Below are 26,928 nucleotides of genomic sequence, written 5' to 3'. Positions count from 1 at the left end.
CCAATTGTTTCTAATATTGCACCAGTGCCAGATCATGTTTGTCAATCTGTTACAAGCTTCTGACTTGATTCCACCCATATGATTGACATATGCTACTGCCGTAGTGTTGTCAATCTGAACCTGCACATGCAGATTTTGCACATTAGAGCAAAAAGCTTTAAGCGCATGAAATGTACTTAACAATTCTAGATAGATAATTCCATGTGCTTTGAGCAAAGGTTCCTCTTCCACTTCCATCTACCTCCACAGCTGGAAATGGTATCAGCAGCGCCCCAACCTAGCGCACTTGCATCAGTCTATAGAATGATAGCTGGTGATTCAACCAGAAATTTTCTGGAAGCATAAGGAACATTCTTAATCCACCATTGTATATCATCAATTGCCGTTTTTGATAGTTGCATGGGCCTATCAAAATGCCCCAGATGTCTTTTTAACGCTTGGACCTTTGCTTGCTGCAGTTGCTGATAATGCAGTGGACCAAACTGTACAGCTGGAAAGGAAGCAATCAGTTTGCCAAGCAAGCTTGCCACTTTCCTAATTGATGGTTGATGTTTTGTAATTAGTTTGATACAACACTCAATTAGCTGCAGCTTTTTGCCCTTGGGTAAAGTCACTGTCATGTGTTCTGAATTAATAGTGAACCCCAAGTAATCAATTGTTTTGTTTGGAGACAGCCTAGATTTTTCTGGATGAATGAGAAAGCCCAAATTTTGAAATGTGAGTTTGACTTCTGATACTGATGCTTTCGTTGTAGCTTCAGTGTCTTCCACAATTAAAATGTCATCCAAATAAGCGATTATCAAATGGCCCTGGGCTCTTAACAATGCTAAGATTGGTTTTAGCAATTTTGTAAACAGTCTAGGGGCTGAGGTTTAGACGTCAGGCAATGCTTTGAATTGCCACTACTGATTCATCTAGTCAAATTTCAAATATCTGCGATCGTTACAATGCACAGCCACAGAGTAATATGCATCTTGCAGATCTATGCTTTCCATATAGCATTCTGTTGAAATTAGCTGCAAAGCATTAGTAAATGTCTCCATTTTAAAATGTTTATACTGTACAAAAGGGTTAAAACTTGTTAGATCTAGAATGATTCTACAGCCACCATCCTGTTTTGGTCTAGAAAAAATACTAGATACAAATTGGTGGTTTTGATAGATTGTTTTCTCAATAACCCCTCTTTTACTGAAAATGTCCAGCTCTGCTTTAATGTTTCTATTCTCTTCTTGAGAGAAAACATGTATTCTTTTAAGAACATGTTGAGTTGGAGGATTTAAATGTGGGTAGAATTCAATTCTGAACCCCATAATACCGCACAGTATAAATGCATCAGATGTTATTTTCCGCCATTCTTTTAGGAAGAATTGTAACCTTCCCCCAATTTGTAAGTGTGAAACATCTGAAATGTCTCTTTCAGAACCAGAGCCACCTACCTCAGGGTTTGCTGGTGTCACCTTTTGCACCTTGCCCCTTGTGGGAATGCCATGTCCTCCATGTCCTGGAGCAGCGCGCCGATAACGCGTATACGGGTACGAGCGACTTGTCCCTTCACCAGCTCCAGCCACCCTTCGGTATGGATATTGCCTTAGAACAAATCTGCCAAACATCGGTGGTTTTATCATGCCCATGGTTTTTGCCTCTTCTTTCAGGACTTTCAGTTTTTTGGCTAGATCTTCTCCAAAGAGAAAGTTTGGCAATTGTATATTAGATGGTTTACAGAGCCCTGCAAACTTAGGATGTATGTTAGGTCTTACCTCACTTTTACGAATACAGTTTATTTCAAAGTGCGCATTGCACATTAGGCCCAAAACATCCTGTTGTGACGGTGTCACATTTCCTTCTTCCAGGTCTCTGGCAAACGCCGTAATGCTTGACCCCATTAATCTCAGTACCCGCTGTAACCTAATTTCTTGTGCGCGTACTGCTGCGGTGCCCAAATAACTCCATATTTCTCTGTTTAGTGGTGGGACTGCTAGCAGTGCGCAATTCTGCGGGATTTCATATTTATTAATAGTCTCATCCATCGTTAGTTCTTCTAAGTGATGGGAAAGCAGGTAATTAATCTTTCTGCTATTTCCTCTGGCAGAGGTTGTCCCTTGTGTCTAGGACTTGAGAATGGAGCGTGTCAGGCAGCATCTCTGCAGAGAAGGATTGGCTGACATTGTGGAGGGAATGGTATCGATGGGAAGAATAAAGGGGTGAAGCCAGATGTGACTGATGGTGAAGATTTGAAGACATGGAGAAGATTTATGACATAAGTTGCATCCAATACAAAGAAACAACATGTAGCAAAGATGAGTCATAGTCTGTTCCTCGGAGACTCGTCTTCTGAGTGACATTTATGAAATATTTCTAAGTGTGGTGGCAGTCAGCACGGTCACTCAGAGTGCGAATCTCTGAGGTTTCAAGGAACAGACTGTGACTGTCACCTTTGCTACATGTTGTTTCTTTGTATTGGATGCAACTTATATCATAATTCTTCTCCATGTAACCAATAGACTTGTATCCACCTATCACTTGCCAGACATTTCCCCATGTCCACTTCTCTTTTCCAGCTTTCTCCCCCAACTACAATCAGTCTGCACGAGGATCCCATCCCTAACGTTGTCTGTCTATTCCCTCTGTGATGTTCAGTGCACTGTGTAGGGTGGGATGACCCATTGCTCCTCCATGCAGCAGGTGGCACTGCACAGGCCAAAGGAAGATGTTTTGTATATAGTTGATTCTGTCTGTAGACAGTGTGAGTGTGCAGTCAGATCCTATGTGTGCAGTCATTTTTGGCGTCTTGCTGCCAGCATTGAGTAAAGTATTAAAGACCTCTGTTGTAAATTGAAGACTCTCAAGTTTTGTGCAGACCTAGAAAACAAACACGAAACCCTCCACAGGTGTTGCCTGAGTTTTTGTTCAAGTTCAAAGGGTAAATGTGTATAAAATGTGGGGTTGGGAAGGAGAAAGAGAGCGCGAGATACCAGGAGGGACAACAGTAGTTATGAACAGGACACGGTGGGAGGAAGTGTTCTGAACCACAAGTCACTCAGAGGGCGAGTCTCTGAGGTTTCAAGGAACAGACTGAGACTGTCATCTTTGCTATGTGTTGTGTCTTTGTATTGGATGCAACTTATATCATTAATCTTCTCCATGTAACCAATATACCTGTACCCACAGTGATTGTTGTGGTCACAGACAAGTCTCCTGAATTAGGTTACAATGGTTGTGTAAATGTTATACTTGGAGCGTACTGTAGGATAATGGGAGGTTGCACTGTTTGATGGGAGAAATAGTAAAACAGAACATTTCACGTGGTGAGAAGCCAGTAAATGTTGGTGTGTGGAGGGGTGCAGGCATGTTGGTTCACCAGATGTAGAAAGTTAATCTGCAGCTGGAACAAGCAATTATGAAGTCAAATAACACCATGTCTGTTCTTGTGAGGGGTTTGGAGATAAAAACAAAGATGTTTTGCTGATATTCCACAGTGTTTCAGTGAGAGGACATTTGGAGTTTCGGGTGTGTTTTGATCTCCATATCTAAGGCAGGAAATATTTGCCTTGGAGTCTGTGCAGTATTGATTTACTGGATGGATGTTTAGAATTAGGGAAGTGTCCAGTGAAGAGAGATGGTGGAATATTGGAATAAACTCTCTGGAAATTAGAAAAGATTGCAGGTGATCTCAAGGAGAGTTACAGGACAATGAATATTTCTCCTCTCCTCAGGAACTTGTAGGAGACCTGGTTTAAATTCACAAGTCATCATTGAATACAGGAAATGTTCCAGGAGAATGGAGGCTGGTAAATGATTTGCCACCATTCAAGATGGGAGGCAGGAATAAAGGAGCTGTCCCACTACGGCGACCTAATCCGCAGTTCAGGAGAGTTTGGCCTCGTCTCATACTCGCAGCATGGTCAACACGAGGTCCTAGGTGGTCCGAGGAGGTCTCTGTAAAGGGCCTGTCCCACTTGGGTGACCTAATCCGCGAGTTCGGGCAGGTTTGCCCTCGACTCGTACTCGCAGCATGGTCTACACAATGTCCTAGGAGGTATTTTTAACTCTCCTTCATGCTGGAGAGTAGTCCCCATGTACTTAAGGCCTCAGCTAGGTCGCAATGTATTTTTCAACGTTGAAAAATGCCTGCGAGTAAAAAAAGGTTGCCATGGAAAAAAATTGATACCCTTTATTACTTGTAGGTTTAGTCATAGTAGGTCCTAGTAGGTCGGCATGTTATTCATTGGTAATCAAAGGTAATTGAGGGTAGTCAAAGGTAATCAAAGGTAGTCATAGATAGTCTTCAACATAGTCAAAGGGAGGTCGAAGGAGATCGAAGGAGGTCGTCTTCACTCTCCACTATTCGGTGTCCAATTTTCCCGAAGCTAATCTCAGATATAGTGGATGCATTAGTGATAATGTTTCAAAACTCTTTAGATTCTGGAGTAGCTCCTGAGGATTGGAGGGTAGCTAATGTAACCCCACTTTTTAAAAAGAGAGGGAGAGAGAAAACAGGGAATTACAGACCAGTTAGTCTAGCATCGGTAGTGGGGAAACTGCTAGACTAATGCTAGAATCAGTTATTAAAGATGGGACAGCAGCACATTTGGAAAGTGGTGAATTCATTGGACAAAGTCAGCATGGATTTATGAAAGGTAAATCATGTCTGACGAATCTTATAGAATTTTTCGAGGATGTAACTAGTAGAGTGGATAAGGGAGAACCAATGGATGTGTTATATCTGGACTTTCAGAAGGCTTTCGACAAGGTCCCATATAAGAGATTAGTATGCAAACTTAAAGCACACGGTATTGGGGGTTCAGTATTGATGTGGATAGAGAACTGGCTGGCAGACAGAAAGCAAACAGTAGGAGTAAATGGGTCCTTTTCAGAATGGCAGGCAGTGACTAGTGGGGTACCGCAAGGCTCAGTGCTGGGATCCCAGCTATTTACAATATATATTAATGATCTGGATGAGGGAATTGAATGCAACATCACCAAGTTTGCGGATGTCACGAAGCTGGGGGTAGTGTTAGCTGTGAGGAGGATGCTAGGAGGCTGCAAGGTGACTTGGATAGGTTGGGTGAGTGGGTAAATGCATGGCAGATGCAGTATAATGTAGTTAAATGTGAGGTTATCCACTTTGGTGGCAAAAACAGGAAAGTAGACTATTATCTGAATGGTGGCCGATTAGGAAAAGGGGAGATGCAACGAGACCTGGGTGTCATGGTACACCAGTCATTAAAAGTAGGCATGCAGGTGCAGCAGGCAGTGAAGAAAGCGAATGGTATGTTAGCATTCATAGCAAAAAGATTTTAGTATAGGAGCAGGGAGGTTCTACTGCAGTTGTACAGGGTCTTGGTGAGGCCACACCTGGAGCATTGCGTACAGTTTTGGTCTCCTAATCTGAGGAAAGACATCTTGCCATAGAGGGAGTACGGAGAAGGTTCACCAGACTGATTCCTGGGATGTCAGGACTTTCATATGAAGAAAGACTGGATAGACTCGGCTTGTACTCGCTAGAATTTAGAAGATTGAGGGGGGATCTTATAGAAACTTACAAAATTCTTAAGGGGTTGGACAGGCAAGATGCAGGAAGATTATTCCCGATGTTGGGGAAGTCCAGAACAAAGGGTCATGGTTTAAGGATAAGAGAGAAGCCTTTTAGGATCGAGATGAGGAAATCATTTTTTACACAGAGAGTGGTGACTCTGTGGAATTCTCTGCCACGGAAGGTAGTTGAGGGCAGTTCATTGGCTATATTTAAGAGCGAGTTAGATGTGGCCCTTGTGGCTTAAAGGGATCAGGGGGTATGGAGAGAAGGCAGGTACGGGATACTGAGTTGGATAATCAGCCATGATCATATTAAATGGGTGTGCAGGCTCGAAAGGCCGAATGGCCTACTCCTGCACCTATTTTCTATGTTTCTATGTTAAATAGAGTGAATGTTGTGTTACAAAGGGTTCACGGAGTGGAGGACATGAAATGCAGAATTAGCATGCAGGTACCACAAGGAATTGGGAAGCTGATGGGATGTTGGCCTTTATTATGAGAGGTATGGAGTCTAAGTAGGGAAGTCCTGCACTTTTACAGGTTGCTGGTGAAAGTGTTCCTGGAGTACATGAACAGTGACAGGCTCAGGTTATCAGGAACGATCTGCTTGAACTGGAGGCAGGACAGAGAAGGTTCACAAGGTTGTTTCCTTGCATGAAGGAGTTGATATCTAGGCCGCAGGTATTCGTGCAGGAGTTTGTAACAGTGTTTGTTCAGTGGGCATTCTTCAGCTGTGCATCTCTGTCCTTCCTGGGCCCCAGCAGTCTCCCAACCCGTGAGGTACAGTTCCATAATGCTGGATTACATTGAAAAGCAGTCGAGAATTGGGCCAGTGGTTTAAAGTGGTGGTTTGTGTTGGGTAGTCCAAGGGTGAACATGACTGGGCCAATTCAACCTTGGTGTGGTTTACTTATGGTTATTTATTAACATGTCTTTGGCAAGACCAGCATTTGTTGTCCATACCTTGTTTCCCTGGTTCTGACTGTGCCTCACACCATTTTGTTGTCCTCTATTAGGTCCACCTAAACTTGCAACGCTCGAGAGAAACAATCCAAGTTTGTAAATCCTCTCTTTATAGCTAAAAGCCTTTTGGCCAGGCAGTATTCTGGTAAACCTCTTCTGCATTCATTCCAAAGCCTCTTCACCGTTCCTGCTATGGCAACTGCCGCATTACTCCAAATGCAGCCAATTTAGTGGCTAAAAAAGCTGCAACATGGCTACCTGATTCAGAAACTCAAAGACCAGACTTGTGAAAGTAAGCGTACCATATGTCTGATTTGACTACCACTCTAAACTACGAGACTACAAAGTTACTGTGGATCTCATGCATCTTAATCTTCTGTATCAGCTGACCTTGAGGATCCTTATCAAATATCTTCCTGAAGTCCAAGTACACAATCTTCACTGCTCTCCCGTCATTAATTACCCTCTTGTCAACTGCACAGATGACTAAATTAATCGTTAGTAAGATATGCTCCCCTTTTGCAGGTTTGGAGGGAGGCTTAGCCACTGGGACAAATCCGAGCAAACCGACACAAGTTGTGGCAACACTGAACTGCCAGGAAAAGCCCTAATTAGCCAGTGTTGTTTCTCAGACCAAGACTAAGTAAATGTGGCAAGCATCACAATTGAGGCAAAAGGTAGGGCAGAAATGGAGGGAAAAGCACAAGACTGCAGTGCCTCCTCCTTCAAGACCACGACTGACTTCCCGCAACAAGCCTGAGATTACCGGGGACACCCCGCATGCAGACATGAACTATCTTGTCCTTATAAATAAACTATAGTGTAAATGTCGGTGAGGTCAGTGTTGACCCGGTTATATTCCCAAATCCCACAGCTCATTAATCTTCTGCAAACAACACAGTGCCCCCTCCTTCTTGATAATAAAATACTCTTGTGTATCCGTATACACCACACTGATCTCCAGGACCTTCTCCTTGGTTAATATTGGTGCAAACTCCTCATTTAGTCATTCTCTTACATCTTCTAATTCCAAGCATTAAGTTCCTCCTTTATCCAAGTTTGGTCCTGCCTTCTCCTTAGTTACCCTCTTGTTTTTTTTAATGTATGTCTAAAATGCAATGAAATGGGAAGTAGGAGTGAGTGGAGTGAATATACCAAGTGGGCGAGAGTGGTGTAATGTTGAGTTTCTCCCACCATCTCTCTCACTCTCTCCCTCACGACATTGACTGGAGAGTTGGGCAAGGCTTGACTTCCTTCACATCATGTCCCGACACCTGCCAAGACGGCCAGAATTGTGGGGAAATTGCCCAACACCCGGTTGAACTGATTTATAAACATACAGCAGTGATTTTCTTACAGATGTGCTGAGGAATTTCTGGTCCCAGTTCATCTTCTGCAGCTCACCCACAGGACTGTGAAAGCTCTCTCCCTGCAACTATCCCACTAACCCCCCATGTATCCTCTCCACAGCCTTTATTCTCTCCCAGGTGCGGTGTCCGGGACCCGAGACACCAGGTGCGGCCGAAGGACAAGAGTTCATTGTGTAAAGTCTGTGCCGCCTTCTCCTCAGCGCAGCACTGAGTGCAGAGGTGGGGAGGAAGCAACAGTGGGACAGGAAGGCTGCGAGAAACTGGACTCACACAGCACCAAACACACAGCTCATGATGCAGTTCTCTTTATTATTGGCTGAGAAGCTCAATGAGTGCAGTCACCACAGACAGTGACAGCGGCTACAAAGAAATCAAAGCATTGGATCCACTGCTGGAAAGGATGAGGGGATGATTCTGGAGTCTTCTACTGTATGCTCGGTGTGTAGGAACAAACAAAACCATGTCCTTCGCCACATTCCGCATGATACCAATATCCTATGTTTAGCAGGAAAAGAGAAAAGCAGTTACCTGTTAGTCCACAAGCAAAATGCTGCAGTTGCTAATTATCTGAAATAAAATGCTGGAAATACTCAATAGGTCAGGTGTCATGTGTGGCGAGGAAACAAGGAGGTCGTTGTTGGAATTTTTTTCTCAGTTCCTCTCTCCACAGATGCTGCCTGACCTGTTGATAGTTACCAGCATTTTCTGTTTTCTGTTTGGTCTAAATGTTACATCTATTTGAGTCAGAGTCTGTGAGCCATTAATGTTCCCGGACTCTTGAACGGTGAGTTTGCATTGTAAATAAAGGGAGTCACTTCCTGTACACTATATACACTTCCTTATGCATGCTGATAAGGAAGGGAGGGAATGTGGAATGTAGCTTACATTTTGAAGCGTTAATGAAATGACCTGTGTCTGAGGAGCAGTAGCAGCAACAGAGAGAAAATAATAAAAAACTTTCTTACTATAAAATAAGTATTGATCATTAAGATCAACAAAGAGGTAGCTGTATTATAATAAGATGAGTGTTGTGACTAGATCCCTGATGAATCCTCGAACACCCACATTTCCCATGAAAGTGAGAAAATCCATAAGGTTGTCAGTGACATTCATGGGACAATGAAGAAAATGTGAGCTGCTGGCCATTAAATTGGTTTGGTGGACTCTGGGGTACTGTGTTACATTATGGCTCTATCATTTTATTAATAATTGCTCTGATTTTTATTGTTAACTGCTTGCAATCATTATGTACCTACCGAGGATTGATAATGTTATCATAAATGATAAAGAGGAAGGAAAAGTTTAAAGATTTAAAAGTTACAAAATGGATTCAGCTGTAGATTTAGAAGCAATAAAATGGATGATTTCAGCTTTCTCCTATTACACCAGCAAGCCTGCAGCATCATAACAAAAATGTTTTCACCCTTCTTCCATAACACTAGCGAGATAACAGCACAAATACATGGATGTTTTCTCTATGATATAAACAATCAAGAGAATGTTCAGACATTTGGCTTGTACCCTTTACTCTACAAGATTGTAATGTGCGTCAACAAGGTGAAAAAACGAATGCTTGAATCAGCCAAAAAAAAACCTTCTTCAGCTTAACCATATATGGACAAACCTTTCCTCTATTGGAAGAACCTGTCAATCCTAACAGGCAAGAGGCTGTACAATGCTCTGGAAAATAAAGAATTGCTAAATTGCTGATTATTGGGGTATACATATATCTGATTGTACGTTACCTCTTTGTGTGACTCATAGTTCTGCCGTTCTGCCACTGGCCGTGTGTGCGACTTTAGTGCCTTTGAGGGGGGGGGGGGTGCGTGATTAAAATGCAGGTTTGTATTTCTTGTCGGAGAGGAATTTCCTCGGACTGCTAGCTGATGAAGAAAAATCGATCGGAATTCCGTTCCCGGTTAATGTAAAAATTGTTGGACAATTTAATAATTGGATTAAAATAAAAAGCGACTTTGAATGCCCTCAACGCCTATAACGTGACGGGATCGCAAAAACAGGACAAAACAAAGGGCAAGTCATGTATTTTACATATAATTTTACTTCTTTGGATGGCTTTAATCTAATTTTACGTTGCGAAAATGTTATTAGTGCCCCATACGAACTGGCAGTGTCTTTCCTGCCGAAATGGGGTTAAAACACATTGCGGCGGCAACGTTCCAATTGTTCGCGTTCCAGAAACAACTACTCGCAAGATGATTTAAATGCTATTTTCTTTGGACAATCATGTCATAAGAGCATCTAAATCGTCTATATTTTGCGTTTTGTCTATCCATAGTCAATACTTTATACTAAATATACACAACAGTTTTAGCCACATGTATTGTGCAAAAAATAATAATTTTGATTATATTGAGTGGATGTTTCTAGATTAATTTATAGGAATTAAACATTAATGGAACATTCCTTCCATCTGGCACATAGGTTCATGACAGTGAGATTTAAAAATCATGTTATATTGTGAATTCTTGTGTGAATGGGATTAGTTTGTTATTTGGATGCTTAGGCGATTTTAAAACATTATCCTTTTCTTAAGATATGGAATCTATAGGACCTTCGTAATGGGAAAGTAATGGGCAGAAAGGCATGTCAAGCGTAGTTTGAAGAGCAAAAACTTGTAGTTTACAATGCCAAAGATGAAAAGTTGAGGAAAACCAAGGTGTACAGAGTTGCTTATTGGTTACAATCTGAGGAGTATAATGATGCTGCTGATTATGATATGCCAATGTACCAGCTAGCAACTGATCTTCTCCATAAAGACTTGGTCTATTGCTAGAAATTGTAATTTATTTACCTATCTGTTACGGACACAGCATATAATACAATAATATTAAAGTTCTGATCTTGGGAATATCACATTTTTTAATTTTCAAGGCAGTCTGGGTGTTTACTACTTCCGTCACAACGGTCAATTTTGTAATTAGCTACAATTAGATAATTAACTAATTATATGCGTTAATTTCAGGTCATCCAAGTAAGATGGTTTTTATTTGTTTCAGAATGCTTCAATCTATAACAACTGAAAATTTCATTTAGTTCTCTTAATTTTTAAGAAAGATGGGCTTTTGACTGTCCTCGATCACAGCTTTTGTGTTGTCAATGGAAAAGCAATGGGGAACAAGATGCTAATTTCCGAGTATGAAAATGGCCATAACTTTTTTAATACTGAACATATGAAAGTGGTGTCAAATGAGACTTCTTTTTATGCATTATCTGATGGGATAAATTGTAGACTTGATTTTTAAAATCTCAAAATTTTATAACATTGCTACTATAAGAGTTTACTGTCACACCCGTCTGGGCGAAATAAAGATTTTAATGCATTTTTACTAATCTTTGTGTTGTTATCTTTTTGAAGTAAAAACTAACCTTTACAGTTACATCCAGTGTTTTTAGAATTAAGGTGTTCCCTTGCATGTGGAGCACAGAACCACTTGGCTGATGGATCCGTGCTATTGTTGCTGCTCCACGCAAGCCTCCCCCCTCCCTTCGTCTGACCCCTTCAACACATCTGTTTGTTCCTATCTCCATCTACCTCTCCCTTAAGTATATCTGTGCTCCCCTACAAATCCTTCACAGTGAGATCGGCCCTGGCTAGTCACCCCTCAATCTTCTCTCTCGTTCAGAACAAGCCTCAGCCCGTTGGATCTTCACTGCTGCTCTGTTTTGTGATCAGTTCACTGATCCACTGCCTCGCAGTCTTTTATCAAACAGTGACATGGAACGGTTCACAATACAGCATGTCCACTCCAACCAGGATATATAGAGGTTGAGCATAATGTTTACACGTTTAATTTTAATTCAATTGAAATGAATCTCAGGATATTCCTTTCACTATCCTGTTCAGTTCTTTCTTTATGTACCATGTCACACTGTACCTTCCTCTAGCTCCAGTGTTATCACATTGTACATTCTTCCTGTGCAGTTACACTTGGTGTCTGTTCCCCTGATGCCTGCATTATATCCCATATATCCTCCTCGCACTGCAGGAATGCAGTTCTGCAGAGCACAGGACCCATGGGGTTGGTTCACTCCCTCTTTGTAACAGCAGGTCTGTTGATACCGTGTCTGAAATTAACTTCCAGTAAAATATCATCTTGCAAACTGTTTCTGATCTCATTGCCTCTGGTGATCCCCCCTCCACAGCCTGCAATTTACTCATTCCCCAGCCTTAACTTAACTCGGTATGTTATAACTAAAACCAGTTACCTTTAAAATTTGTCTGCCTGTAATTACATGGGTGGAATTTATTACGTAGCTGGAGGTGTGTTTGAGGCTGGGATCCTCGTGCAGACGGGCTGGTAGTTTTAGTTTCAGTTTGTAGGAAGCATGGGGGCGTAGGCACAACTTTCAACCATGCACGAGTTCAATCATCCACGATTTTGACTACGAGTAAGATCAAAATGTACTTAAACAAGAAGAAGTTTGGATGAATATCTTACTGTTTTTACTACGACAATAAAGAAACTATTAATCAAGAGTGTGTTTTGAAGATTTATCTTTGGATGGCTTTCAATGTATCATGGAGAGCTCTCAAGCATATCAAAATTATCTCCTTACACCTGTCTACAATCATAGTGGCTAGAGGAAAGATTACTTGAACGATATAATAATCTGCCATTACACTGCCTGCTTCTATCTCCCCCCAATATCCACAAACAGGTTTGCCCCAGCAGACCCATCATCTCTGCCAGCTTCACCCAACTGAACTCATCTCCACACCACCTTGATTCCTTCCCAACCCCCCTTGTCCATACTCTGCCTGCCTACGTCCAACACACCTCACACGCCCCTCAATTATTTAATGACTTTCAATTTCCAGGCCTCCGTTGCCTCATCTACACCGCGGACGTGCAGTCCCTCTACGGCCCACTCCCACACCAGGAAGGTCTCAAGGCCCTCCGTTTCTTCCACCAACAGAGACCCGATCAAGCATAACTTGGGTTAAACAAAAACATCACATTTTTTAATGATTATCCCAGATGAAAGTGGGTTTATTACAATAAATATACATATTATATTACATTGCAAATGAGTAACCCATTCTTACATGGCTAAAATGCTAACCAGAATAAACCTCTGTATCTAGATATAATGTGATGATAGTGACTCCGTGGGTTGGGCAGCATTGCTGGAAGCCACGGATGTGTGGCATTTTGGGTCGGGACCCTTCTTCAGACTGATTAGGGGGAAGAAAGCTGGAAGAGAGGTGGGGGGGGGGGGGGGGGTGAGGCAGGACAAACTATGCAAGTGTTAGGTGGGTACAGTTGAGAGGGGGGGGATTTGACGTACAAATAATTGGGAAATGGTCAGAGGCGAAAAGGCAATATCAGGAAATATCACCTATAACTTGAGACCAGTCATATCTAAGCAATGGCCAAGAAAGCACATCAACATTTTTATTTCCTTAGAAATTGAATCTGAATCTGAATCTGAATCTGAGAAGGCTTAGGAAGTTAGGCATGTCCCCAACAACTCTCATCAACATCTACAGATGTGCCATTTCCTAGGGATGCATCATAGGATGGTTTGTGAACTACTCCATCCAGGACCGCAATAAATTGCAGATAATTGTTGACACAGCCCAGACCATCACACAAACCAACCTCCCTTCCATTGAATCCATCTACACTACCTCGGCAAGGCCACCAACATAACCAAGGATGAGTCTCACCCCGGACATCCCTCTTCTCCCCTCTCCCATCAGGCAAACAGTATAGCTTTGAAAACGCACACCTCCAGATTCAGGGGCAGCTTTTTCCCAGCTGGTATTGGGCAACTGAATCATTCTATCACCAACTAGAGAGCGTTCATTATATACCATCTACCTCATTGGAGACAATTCGATTTATCTTTAGTCGGTCTTTTCTGGACTTTCTTCTACTAAATGTTATTCCCTTTATCCTGTGTCTGTACAATGTGGTTGTCATGATTGTAATCATGCGTAGTCTTTCCTTGGCTAGATAGCACGCACCAAACGTGCTTTTCACTGAAGATAGAAACAAAAAGCTGAAGTACCGCAGCAGATCAAGCACCATTTCTGGAGAAAAGCAATACTGGTTTCGGGTTGAGACCCTGCTGCCTGACCAAATGAATTACTCCAGGGTTTTGAGTTATTCAGTTTCAACCAGCATCTACAGTTTATTCCTACACATTTTGATTGCTTTTCACTGTACCTCGGTACATATGATAATAAACTCAACTAAACTATTAACGCTCTTCTCCACCTGGTGGAACTTGTCCTCACCCTCAACAACTTCTCTTTAAACTCCTCTCACTTTGTCCAAGTGAAAGGTGTAGCCATGGGAACTCAAATGGTTCACTCACATCTTCTCACTCAACACCTGTCCCGATACCTCCGCCCTCACCTCTATCCACGACCCCAGCAGTCCTTCCATGGTGAGACAAAGGTTTCATGTGCACTTCTTCCAATTTCATCTACTGCATCCGGTATTCCCAACGTGGACTCTGTACATCAGTGAAACCAAGCGAATACTTGGCAACTGTTCCACTGAACAATTATGCTTGGTCCGCCAATTCCTTCTGTAACTCTTGGTTGTTAACCATTTCATTTCAACTCCCTTTCCTATTCTTTCATTGACATTTGTGTCGTATGTCTGCACCATTGCCAGAATCAGGTCACATGCAATTGGAGGAACAGCAACTCATATTTACTTTGGGCAGCTTACAACACAAAGATACGAACACTGAATTCTCCAATTGTAGTTTTGCACTTTCAAACCACTCTCCCGCCCCTTCAAATCACTCCCCTCCCCATCCCCAGATTCCTCCCCAGCTCACACCTTCTGTTACTTCCCTCCTTCTGGCTTTATGATTCACATTCAAACCTGTTCACATTTCCTTTTCATATTTCTGGTCTTTGTTCCAATCATTTGCCTATCAACCCCCTCCCCCACCCCCCTCCACCAAAAGCACTGGCCTGGTCTTTCTCAACCTATTCCCTGCCATGATTTGTTCTGCCTTTCCACTTTTCCAGCTTTCATCACCCCCCTTCAATCAATCTGAAAATCGGTTTTGACCCCAAACTTCACCAATCTATGTTCTCTCAATGCTGACACGTTGAGTTATTCAGCACTATGTGTCCTTTCGTGTATTGACCAGCATATGCAATTCACTGTTTCTATATTTCTGTCATAGTTACACTTACCGTCGTCTTCCATTAGCACACAGTTTCTATGGCCAGTTTCATTGCCGGGTCGTGTCCTCTTAAAATACGACATATAGTCTCTGAATCGAGATCCGTCGACCCATCTGTCAGTCCCTTCCTGTGGTTATAAATCATTGCTCATTGCTGTTGGGATGCTGAGTAAGCTGCCACTTAACTGTACGGGGAGGAGCTGTACCTGAGCCGGAGTGAGAGCAGAATACGAGCAGCCGGGACAAGTATTGCAGTGGATGGGAGTTTAAACAATGGACGGGCAGGGTGGGGGAATCTCACGAAATTAACAGAATCATTGGGATATAAGTGACATGTTCTGAAAGTAAAGGTCACAGATGACAACTAATGGTAAAATGAGGGAAAAGATGGTCATTGAACACAAATACAAAGTAGGATCTCCCAGAGAAGGACAGAGGTTGAGCATAATGTTTTTGTGTATAATTTTAATTCGTATTGAAATGAATCACAGGACATTCCCTTCTCTTTCCTGGCTGTGTGGAATTCTTTCTTTATGTGTCGTGTCACACTGTACCTTCCACTAACTCCCCTTGTACTTCCTCCTGCACAGTTACACTCAGTGTCTGTTCCCCTGACTCCTGCATTACATCCCATATATCCTCCACTCACTGCTGGGCAGTCAGTCCAGTTCTGCAGAGCACAGGACCCATGGGCTTGGTTCACTCTCTCTATGAAACAGTAAGTAACCTCCCGTTCAATAGTGTGTCTGAAATTAACTGGCAGCATAGTAACATTTCAGTCAAAGATACATTTATGATGAGTGTACTGACCTCCAGTGATTTCCGTGTGAGTTTGCACCTTCTCCCTGTGATGAGCGGTGTTCCAGCGAGTGCTCTGGTTTATGTGAGAGGAAGAAACCTACAATTTTACTTCAGAGTCACGTGAGTGACTACGTGAAGACCCCGCCAACACGCATGCGCGACATATCATCTCACGCATTGCACAGCGACAGGCGGGGTGAAGAGTTCTCCCGCGGCAAGTTTAAAAACTGGACCTGCAGGTAAGTTACTAACCTGAGGTCGTGTATTTTGCCCTTGTGCTTTCTGTTGCAGTAAACCATGGACAAGGGAAAGAAGTCAAAACTGGCCGCATCTCGACTGGCTGGGGGGGACCACAAAAGTTCCGGCAGCCAACAGCGACCAGCGGCACCTGGACCGCAGTCACCAACGTTAATCCTGCTCAGCTGGGACCAGCACCGTGAGCTACACAGCCCGAACCAGTGCAGTGGAGTAGTGGGAAAGCCAAACAGAAGTCGGTCCGGCTGGTTGACTTGGATGAGTCGGGCCAGGAGGACTCGCTGCCGGCGAGCAGTGGAGGTAACCGCATTTCCCGCATGGAGCGGTTGATGTAGCAAATTCTCCAACGTGACATGCTCCACGAGATGGAATATGGTCACCATGGGAGTCTTAGGAAACCCAGTACAGCACCTTACCCGGGGCTGTATAATGCATCTCCCTCGGCAGGGGGGAGCATTACAGGCCAGGGCTGGGCTGGCTCCGAAGAAGGTGGTATGGCTGAAGAAACCGGCAGTGTGCTGGGAGTGCAGGATCCACAAGAGCTGCTGGGGATCGTCACAGAATTTGCGGTGCCAGCGCAAACAGGACAGCCGTTACAACCTATGCTGGCAGCCAGCATCGACTACCTGTCCTTTCATCCACTACAGGAGCAGGTAGTCAATGAGACAACAGCAAAATACATGCCACCTGAGAACTGTGTCTCATTAAATGTCCCTGCAGTGAATAGTGCTATCTGGGGGTACATTGGAGCCGGCATCAGAACCCAGGAGGTTAAGATGCAGAAGATATTGAAACTTCTAACATCGGGCATAACGGCATTTGCTCGTTCCGTGGATGGAACGGAGATGACGGACACTCAACAAGACACTGGCGTTGCTCTGTTGTACGCAATATGAAATGAATTGCCTAAGGAAGAGCGCGATTAGACCTGCATTAAACCCCAAATTTGCTGGGTTGTGTAAGACTGCTACCACACAACCGCAAATATTGCTATTTGGAGATAATTTATCCAAACAGGTCAAAGAGCTCGACGAGGAGGCTAAAGCCGTCGGGCTCATGAGGGCGTCATCATCAACGAGCAAGACCATTTATCCCAGACGGCAGCACCCCAATGCGTCCACCAGCAGGAAACGACACCAGGACGCTGGTGAAAGCATGAGGGCCGCACAACAACCACAAAGGCCTTTTTTAGGCCAAGGCCCAGAGCGACCCTCATGGAAGATGCACCTCTTCCCCAGCGCCTCTTCCCCAGAAGAGGCAGAAGCAGAAGAAGTGAGTGTTCCACCGGTAACCATGGAGGTAGGTGGGTCTGGTTACTTCCAGAACATAAAAGGTGTAGGTCACACCTGTTTTGGGAGGCATGGAGGTCTATTACTACTGACCCTTATACACTGCAAAGTATTCAGGGATATGACATTGAATTTATCCAAAAAGACATGCCCCCAGTTCAACATGTGCCTAGCTGAGATTTTGTGCTCTCACAACAGGAAAAACTGGAAGGACAGCGCTGGGGAGGTTATATGCCAAAGGAGCAATAGAGAGATCAGAACATGACTCTGTAGAATTTGTATCCAACATATTCACAAAAAACAAAAAAGATGGTGGATGCCGCATCATCATTGACTTGACAAACTGAATACTTTTGTAAAGTATATTCATTTCAAAATTGAAACATCTGTTACTGCCAAGCAATTGGTAAGTAGGTGGATCTGGTTCCTTCCAGAACATAAAGGTGTATGACCTGTACTAACAGGGGGAATACTACACTTGTTTTGGGAGACATGGAGGGATCATCGCCGATACCTAAAGTTTAACTGGATGGGGCAAATCTGACAGTATAAGGCGTTGCCTAATGAGTTATCAGCCCCAAGACTATTTACCAAGATATTAAAACCAGCCTTGGCACTACGGAAACAAAAACATATTGTCATAATATATCTTGATGATATATTAATTGTGGGGGAAACCCTGGAACTAGCTAAATCAGCTGTTTTAGCTACCAAACTTTTGTTTGAAAAACTGGAGTTTATCATCCATCCAGATAAATTGAAGTTGACGCCATCCACAACTATGGATTATCTGGGCTTCACAATTAACTCTATCCACATGTCTGTAACATTGCCAAAGAATAAAGCAGCAGACATAATGGAGGCCTGTAACAACCTGGTTGTCATCAGTCAACCATCCATTCGACAGGTAGCAAGGGTAATTGGGAAACTTGTACCAGCATTTCCAGCATCACAGTTTGGACCTTTGCATTATCAAAATTTACAAAGGACAAAGGTCCAAGCACTAAAACAACATGCTGGTCATTTTGACCGACCAATGCAATTACCAGCCAAAGCAATTTTGGAGTTACAATGGAGGAAGCAAAATATTTGGCATAGTTCCAGCCCCATCATTATCAGTAACCCATCATTCATATTACAAACTGATGCCAGAGCTCACGGCTGGGGAGTTACTAATACCATATCCAGTAGTGGTGGTAAATGGAATACACAGGAATCATCATTACTACAAACACTGGGTATAAACTATTTAGAGATGTTGGGTGCATTTTATGGGCTAAAAGCTTATTGCTCAACAATGCACCATCTGCATGTCCGCCTACAAATTGATAATACCACAGTGGTGGCATATATTAATCATATGTGTGGAATAAAATCGATATCATGTGACAATCTGGCTAATACAATCTGGCAATGGTGTATCAACAGAAATATTTGGCTATCAGCGACTTACCTACCAGGTAAGCTTAATACAGTCGCAGACACCAGGTCACGAACATTTAATGACAACACTGAGTGGATGTTGGACCACAAAGTATTTACTGATATTGTAATGCGATATGGAACATCAGATATTGATCTCTTTGCATCTAGACTTAATCACCAGTTGCCAACATATGTCGCTTTGGAACCAGACCCTGGGGCAGCAGCGATGGACGCTTTCTCGCTGGACTGGGGAAAATTGTTTTTCTATGCTTTTCCCCCCTTCTGCTTCATCAGTCGGGTTCTACACAAAATACAATTGGACTCTGCGTCAGGTATTTTGGTAGTACCCGATTAGCCTACTCAGCTATGGTTCCCTGTGGTTCTCAACATGGTCTCGGAACCATGTATGTCCGTCGCCAAACGAACAGATCTATTGGTCCATCCTGTAACAGGTGAGAGTCACCCATGCCATGACAGGATCAATCTGTTGATTTGCAGAATTAAAGAGACCACTCCTGGATCTGGGGCTGACGGATAGAACTATGAACATGATCATGGCGGCCTACCGGGAATCAACGAAGAAGCAATACCTCTCATATATAAGGAAATGGTAGTTGTATTGCACAAGGACTGGTATAACGTACAACACAGCTACAGTTACCAATATCCTAGAATTCCTGGCCAGCCTTCATTTTGATGAAGGTCTGAGCTACAGCGCTATCAATTGTGCTAGAAGTGCCCTGTCAGCATACTTGTGGTAGGGACTAGGACAGTATTCCATGGGATCTAACCCTCTAGTTTCTAAACGTATGAGGGGTATATACAACACAAACCCTCCTAGAGCAAGGTATTCCCAGATATGGGATGTCAGTGTTGTTCTAACATTGCTCAGGAGTTGGTCATCAGCAATGTCCCTGTCCCTGGAGAAGCTGACTCTTAAAACAGTCATGCTGATGGCACTGGTCTCAGCTCAAAGGGTCCAGTCCCTACATAAACTGAGGCTGGATAACATGATAATATCAACAAACAAGATAAATCTTTGTATCTTGGAGTTGGTAAAGCAAAACAGGCCAGGATCATCAGGACTTAATTTGGAATTTCAGGCATATCCTTCAGATACCCGACTGTGTGTTATGACACACCTTTTGCTATATTTAGAGACCACTATAAACATAAGAGGCGGTGAATTGGGATTATGGATCAGCCATAAACAGCCTCATAGCAGGGTATCGGTGCAGACCATCTCTAGAGTGCTCAGACAGGTTTTGGGAGCTGCTGAGGTGGATACTGACATTTTAAAATCTCATTCCACCAGGGCTGCAGCAACATCGGCAGCTAGAGATATGGAAGTGCCTGTGGACAATATCCTGGCTACAGCAGAATGGTCTAGGGAGAAGAACTTCCAACTTTAATAAACCGATCACCAAACCTGCGGTGTTTGCAGAAACAATTTTAAATTTTGTAATATGATTTATCCCAAGTTCAAAGGATCATTATTATTTTTGTTAAAATAAATTCATTATTGTTTGAATTTCTGATTCATGTTTGAATACGAAAACATACTTCCTCCCTTGGACAACTACGGCAGTGAGTGAAGCATGGACTCGATCCACAGCATGAAATCACAGATCTTTAAAATCTTCACGTAGTCACTCAGTGACTCTGAAGTAAATACGTGAAGACCCCGCCAGCACGCATGCGCGACATTCTTCAAAGCAGCAGTGTGAAATCACAGACAACAGTAGATGAAATAAACATAGTAAGATAAGGGGAACTAAAATACCAGTTGACCTTTATGATAGAGGGTGGGCGTGGAGGGGACATAATCCCTCGACGTAACTCCTCATAAAATAAAGATCAAACTTCAAACTGGTAAGTTCTCGTTTAATCTTACTATTAACTGACTGAATGGATGGGGTTGATGGGATTGTACTGGGATTTCGCGTGGACTCGATGGGCTGAACTGACTTCTCTGTTGTAAGAAATTATGAAACATTGAACAAAGTCTGCCGTTGCTATCATTGTTTGGTCAAAATATTCTCAATGTATTGATTGGATAGATTCTATTAATTTTTGATTGAAAAAAAAACGTGATAATTAAATTGTAAGGATTGGCCTGAACTGTCTTCTGTTCAGCTTTAGAGAACTGATGTGATTGATTTCAATTTCATATCCCCAAATCTCTAAATTGTCATTGTCACATTTCTTCACAGCTGTTCTGTGACATCGCTCTGCACACCAGCCTTGCCCCATGTCCTTTCCACATTTTGGGGGAAAAAAAATTCAGTTTCAGGAGAAGGATTAACGGGAAAGCGAATGCAGAGAAGGTCGGGCAGAATGAAGGGAAATGTTGAGGCCGGCACTGGTCAGGCTTGGTCGTATTGAAGGGCGGGGCAGTCTGGCGGGCCGAGTGGCCACCTCCTGCTCCCATTTTCTTGTATTATGTAAATTAATATTTTATATTTATACATTGGTACAGTATTAATCCCTTTATAATACTGATTATATCAGCTGATGAGAGGAAAGGAAAGTCCCAGTGCTGGTGTGAGAGAAGGCTCATGTGGAGCAGAACAGTGGACAGTGGCCAGACCTGCAGGTATTGTCCTTCCCTGATCATCCTCTGACCATTTCAGACGGCAGGTGAGAGTCAACACATTGATGGATCTCTGGAGTCGTGGTGAGGCCAGACTGGGGAAGGAGGGCTGATTTATTACCCAGAAGAACAACAGTGAATCAGAGGAGTGTTTACAACGGTCCGCTAGTTTCAGTCCCCATTACTGATGGTAACTTGTTTCTCCAGAGTGATTGCAGTTCATTTACTTGGATCCAAATTCAATGTACTTAACCATTACACTGCCGCACCCTGTTACTTTGCAGGGCGTCATGTGTAATTCTATCTCTGAACAACGATGTGACACCAGAGATCCATCAATGTGTTGACTGTAATCTGCCCTCTGAAAAGGCAGCGGATGATCAGGGAAGGACAACAAATGCAGGTCTGGCCAATGTGGTGACGTCCTGTAAGCTAAAGTGTCATCATTAACTGTTCCTCGCTTAAGTCGTTTAGGCCAATCCAAGCGTGATCGTAATCGATATTCGCTGAAATAATCACATCGCCAATGAATTAGTTGTGTGGTAACGAGTCAATAGTAATCAGATTTCCATAATGTCGTTGGGCATTGCACATCACCTTTAAACAAACAAAATCGTTTATCTGTTGCAGAGTTTTATCCTCTCACAAGCCTCCAAATAAATCACCCGACTAGACATTTGAAATTGGGCAACATTGTCCGCTTGAATCAGAGTTCTTGTTCTTTAATCTCTCTGATGTTAACCCCAGCTCTGTGTTAACTCCTGGATGTGGAGTTTCCCCCAAATCTCCAATATTTCACCCACTGGTCCGAGTGATAGAAACCGGAGCCCACGGCTGCAGTGAAGCGCACCCAGGAACACAGGGACTCATCGCAGATAATTCAATGAGAGGATGTGCTGTGAGTTCATGGGAATGAACCAGCAGAGAGCAATGTTCCCCAGGCCTCCCAGAGCAACTACTGGTTTCAGGGACTTACCTCAGCATCTGACCATGTCTTTTTGAGAGGGAAATAACGATGACAAGTTTTAAAGGGAACAAAATAAAACCAGTCTTCATCACACGGTCCTCTCTTTACGAAGCGTTTTTCAAGGTGATGCTGAGTCTCCTCCGGTCCCAAGAAATTGGTCGTCTCTGTCAGTTAAAGAGAATTTGGATTTAAACCAACTCACCGACCAAAGGGCCTTCCTCAGCGAGTCCCGTTTGTCTGCATTTGGCCCATATCCTCTCATCTTTTTTCTATCCAAGTGTCCTTGATACATTGTAAATGTACCTGCCTGTACCACTTCCTCTGGCACCCTCATTGTGAATAACATGCCCTCCCCTACACTGTGATATCTATGTTCTATCAATGCACCACATTAATTTATAATCCCATCCCTGATAACTCAAGCCCACCAGACCTGTCAACATAAATTCCTTGTGGGATCTCACCCAACACCTTATCCAGCTGTAACATGGACCCCAACTCCTTTAATCTTTGACGAGGGATAGCGTGACAAACACCTTCTTCACCACCTTGTCCAGCTGTACCACTCACTGAGCTATGTTATCGTATCCGAGGACTCTTTGATCCGTAATGACCCCAGCACTTGAATAATATTAGTTTTCTACCCCCAAGACTCCACCATTGGTCACAGGCCACACACACGCCACACAGAAATAACATTACTTTGACCACCCACAGACACATTCGCTGTGATCACAGACATAATTTCTTGTGCAATCTTCTTTCCTCATCTCCCCTCCCCCTGATCCCCTCCCTCAGTCCACCTTCCTTGGACATATTTGTGCCACAAACACAAGTCAATGGGTGTCATTCTCTTGTGCTTGCAACGTGACCAAATTTTGGAATTAATTATTAGGTTAAACTCCGTATAGGGAGAGGCAAAGTGAAAAAGGAGAGGTGGCCCTGACAGTAAGTGACGGGATAAAGTCAGTGGAGAGAAAGGATCTTAGTTCAGAAAATGGAGACACAGCATCAGTTCGGGTGGAGCTGAGAAACGGCAATGGGCAGAAGACATTGGTTGGATTTGTCCGTGGTCACCCACCAGTGGTCTGGTAGTCTAGGGAACATATCAGGAATTTAGAGGCACATTTAGGAACAGTAATACCAATTATATAAGAGATCATGATCTTCAGAAAGATTAGGTAACACAAATTAACAGTAAATATGGAGAGACGTATGCACTGAGTATTCCTGCTAGCTTTCTAGATCATTCTGTTACGGGACTAAAAGATCTCCAGTATTGTGCAATGAGAAAGGGTTAATTAATAATGTTTTGGTTGAAGGGCCTTCAGGTACATTGATCTTTGTCATGAGGTTTTATGTTAAAATTCCCACTGGTCTTGGACAAATCAAGACAACTAGGGTGAGCAAGCTACAAAGCTGTGTGGCACGGGTCAACATTGGTCGGTCAGGTGATTGGGAGAATACATTCACAGTTAAGACAGGAGAAAAGCAATGATTGGCATAACCAAGATAAAGCCAATTAAGACACACTTAATATTATTTAAATTATACTCAATATTTAATTAGAATGATATTATCTCATTGAAACAAACAAGATTGTATCATTCCAGATTTCCAGCAACTGCAATGTTTTTTGCATTTCTAAGCATGTCAGTCTGATTATCAAATCACTCTTAACTCCAACCTTCCTCTGTCTCTTTCACTCCCCACTACCAGGACTCAGTCCCCCTGTACCATTGCCAGCACTCTGGCCATCCTCCCTCAAGCCTCCATCCTCACCCTCACAGTGGGCAAGTACAATGCATCCGTTGCAATGGACCAGTGCCTGCAGAACATCTCCTCTGCATCCCCTAGGTTTATGACAGAGACACATATCCCTCTTCCTGCAACTCTGTCTTCCTGTGAAGTGTCACCGTGGAGAAATCTCTCTCCTGATGTGGAGGAGAGTCTCCAACTCACCTTCCAACTCAGCAGCTCTGAGATGAGTATCCCAGACAAGAGACATTTCCGACCACATCCCGACCAGTCCCAATGTCCATAAATTCCCATGTTCCACAGTCCCAACACAATGCCTGTGCATTCATTCCTCACCTCAATATATTTCTAAAGCTCCTGGAATCAATGGACCTTACCTGCCACATCACTGGCAAGCAGTGCGGTCAGCACCAAAACCCACACCAGCATCATGTTTCCTTCCTCGAACCTGAAACACAAGAAAACAATTCATCATTAGTGTCAAGTTTCACAGTGAAGGTGGGCATATCCTGCTGCCATTCCCACCTCTCTCTCTCCCAGCTCTCTGTGTCGATGAGGTTTCCAATGCTGTTGCATCCGTATATACGTGTAGTTCTGGCATCTTGGAGGCTTTTGGAACCATTGGAATCAAACTCAATTGGCTGCAGCAATCTACGTAAAACTCCCGCTGACCAATCACCGACTGACAGATTAGAACAAGATGAACAGGAAGTCACAGACATGTCTTGTGAGCTCCAAGTGTGACTGTAGAATGTGGCACTGTATCTGAACACTGAGGAATGGAAACTGTAGATAGTATTTATGGTCCCTTCATGTGTTTATGATATTAGGATTTAATGAATATTATCACCATGAACAATTTTACTTCGGAGTCACGCGAGTGATTCCGTGAAGATCCCAGCCCAGTGCGCAGGTGCGGCATTATCGCACAGCTGTGCAAACTGCGGCCAGCGGGAGTCGGGCGCCCCGCAACCAAGGACGTGAGGTAAGTACTTACCTTAATCGGGCCTTGTGGTTTTTGCTCCAGGGGGAGCAAAGCAGCAGAGGAAGCGGCCCCCGTTCGACTCCAGCGAAGGAGCCGACAGTGGAGGGGGATAGGCGCTAACGGGACCGCACACGCTGCGGACCGCTGACAGGGAGCTGCGCTATGCCGGTCCGCTGAACAGCTGTTTGGTTAACAGCAGCGGACCGGCGGGAAGTTTAAAAACCCGACCGGCAGCCCTGCAGACTCCTGACAAGGAGAATCGCCACCCGGGAACCGCTAGAATGCCGCCTGAAAAACGGCAGGCAGCCTCTACATACAGGTAAGACAAAAACCTTACCAAAATTACAGGTTCTACAGGAACCAACTTCCTCCAACACTGGAACAGGCTGGAGACAGCAAAAACAAGTATGTCTGTCTCCCCAAGCCAGAGGAGGTCATGGAGTTCACCTCCAGGGAAAACGAGGGGCACTGGCTGAATGCCAAGGGAGCTGACACTCCTACCCCAGTGCTATTGCACTAGCCATCTCCCTTGTTGAGGGATTGATACAACAATGGAGTTTGAGCTATGCCTCCTCCAATTAATAGCACACCCTTTTGCTCCTTCTTTTGAGGCTAGCTGAGGAGGCCAGGGCTGGGCTGGCTTAAACGCTGGGCAGGCGGACGAGAACAGCAGTATGCCAGGGGAGCAGGATCAGGAAGAGCTACTGGGTGTCGTGGGCCACTACATGGCTCCTCCACGTGACCATCTTCCCAAACAAAGCCCTGCAGGAGTAGGCCTTTCTAGAGGCAAATCCGCAGGCAGCTGGGTCAGCAGACTCGCAGACAAGAGCTAAAAGCAGCGAACTTTGAAGCTCCTAACAGAGGGTCAAGATGTCACCGCCTTTGCTCGTTGTTTCCACGGATCATACTCACCTGGCAGGCGAGACGCCATGATCACCAAGGTGGTTCTCCCAGGATGAGACTATCTCGTTGCACTACGAGTGTGCTGGCGCCTAAGATGTTCCCAAATTTGGGATACTCGACTGACATGGAACGAGCAGGACATCGCATCCAACACCCAGCTGGCAGCACCCCTCGGCATCCACCAGCAAATATCGAACAAGGACTGGTGAAAGCCTGGCGACCGCTTCACATTACCCCCAAAGTTCTTTTTAGACAGGGGCCCAGAGCGGAGCCGTGGGAAAATGCGCCGCCCCACCGACAGCACCAGCATACCAGCATAACTAAGCCTTAGGAAAAAACAATAAACATGGAGGTAGGTAGTCTGGTTCCTCCCAGTTTACACTAAATAAGGGTGTTCTACTAACTGCGGGGGGGGGCATTTACACTTGTTGATAAAGCATGGGTGCAGTCACAAATAACTAATATATACTCAACAGTATTAGTGGATATAAACTTGAATTCAAATTGGGCATATTACCACCAGTTCAGCAATGCGCCCAAAGGGCATTTTCTCCCTCTAAGAAAGAGAAGTGAGAAGGTCAAGCTGAACTAGAAAGGCTCATTACTAAATGGATCATGAGAGTAAACATGAACCATTGGAATTTGTATCGAATATATTCACTAAAACTACAAAAGATCGTGAATGTAACATCATCATTGATCTAATATCACTAAATAAATCTGTTGAGTATATACAATTTAAGATGGAGACGGGTTTTTGTCACTGCCAGACATCTGATCTCCAAAGGATACCTTATGGCGAGCATTGATATGGAAGATGCAAACTATCTTATACCCATACACTAGGATCATTGTAGATACCTAAAAAATTTTTACCTGGATAATGGATATCCCGGTTAGGGCAACTA

The 26,928-nt window shown here is 43.7% G+C and overlaps 1 protein-coding gene across 1 annotated transcript in view; it reads right to left on the bottom strand.

Moving 5' to 3' along the window:
• LOC129707846 (lectin-like) overlaps positions 1–26,339 on the bottom strand; it is a 59,301-nt gene extending 32,962 nt beyond the window's left edge. Inside the window, exon 1 of the mRNA XM_055653242.1 lies at positions 24,510–26,339. Within this exon, the coding sequence (XP_055509217.1) occupies positions 24,510–24,564 (55 nt within the window). The 5' untranslated portion in view covers positions 24,565–26,339. The remainder of the gene's footprint in view (positions 1–24,509) is intronic.
• Positions 26,340–26,928: the final 589 nt, after the last annotated feature.

Source organism: Leucoraja erinacea, chromosome 22 (assembly GCF_028641065.1).
Source record: "Leucoraja erinacea ecotype New England chromosome 22, Leri_hhj_1, whole genome shotgun sequence".
Lineage (NCBI taxonomy): Eukaryota > Metazoa > Chordata > Chondrichthyes > Rajiformes > Rajidae > Leucoraja > Leucoraja erinaceus.
Note: the sequence above shows the minus strand (reverse complement) of the source record. Positions and strands in the feature narration are given on the sequence as shown.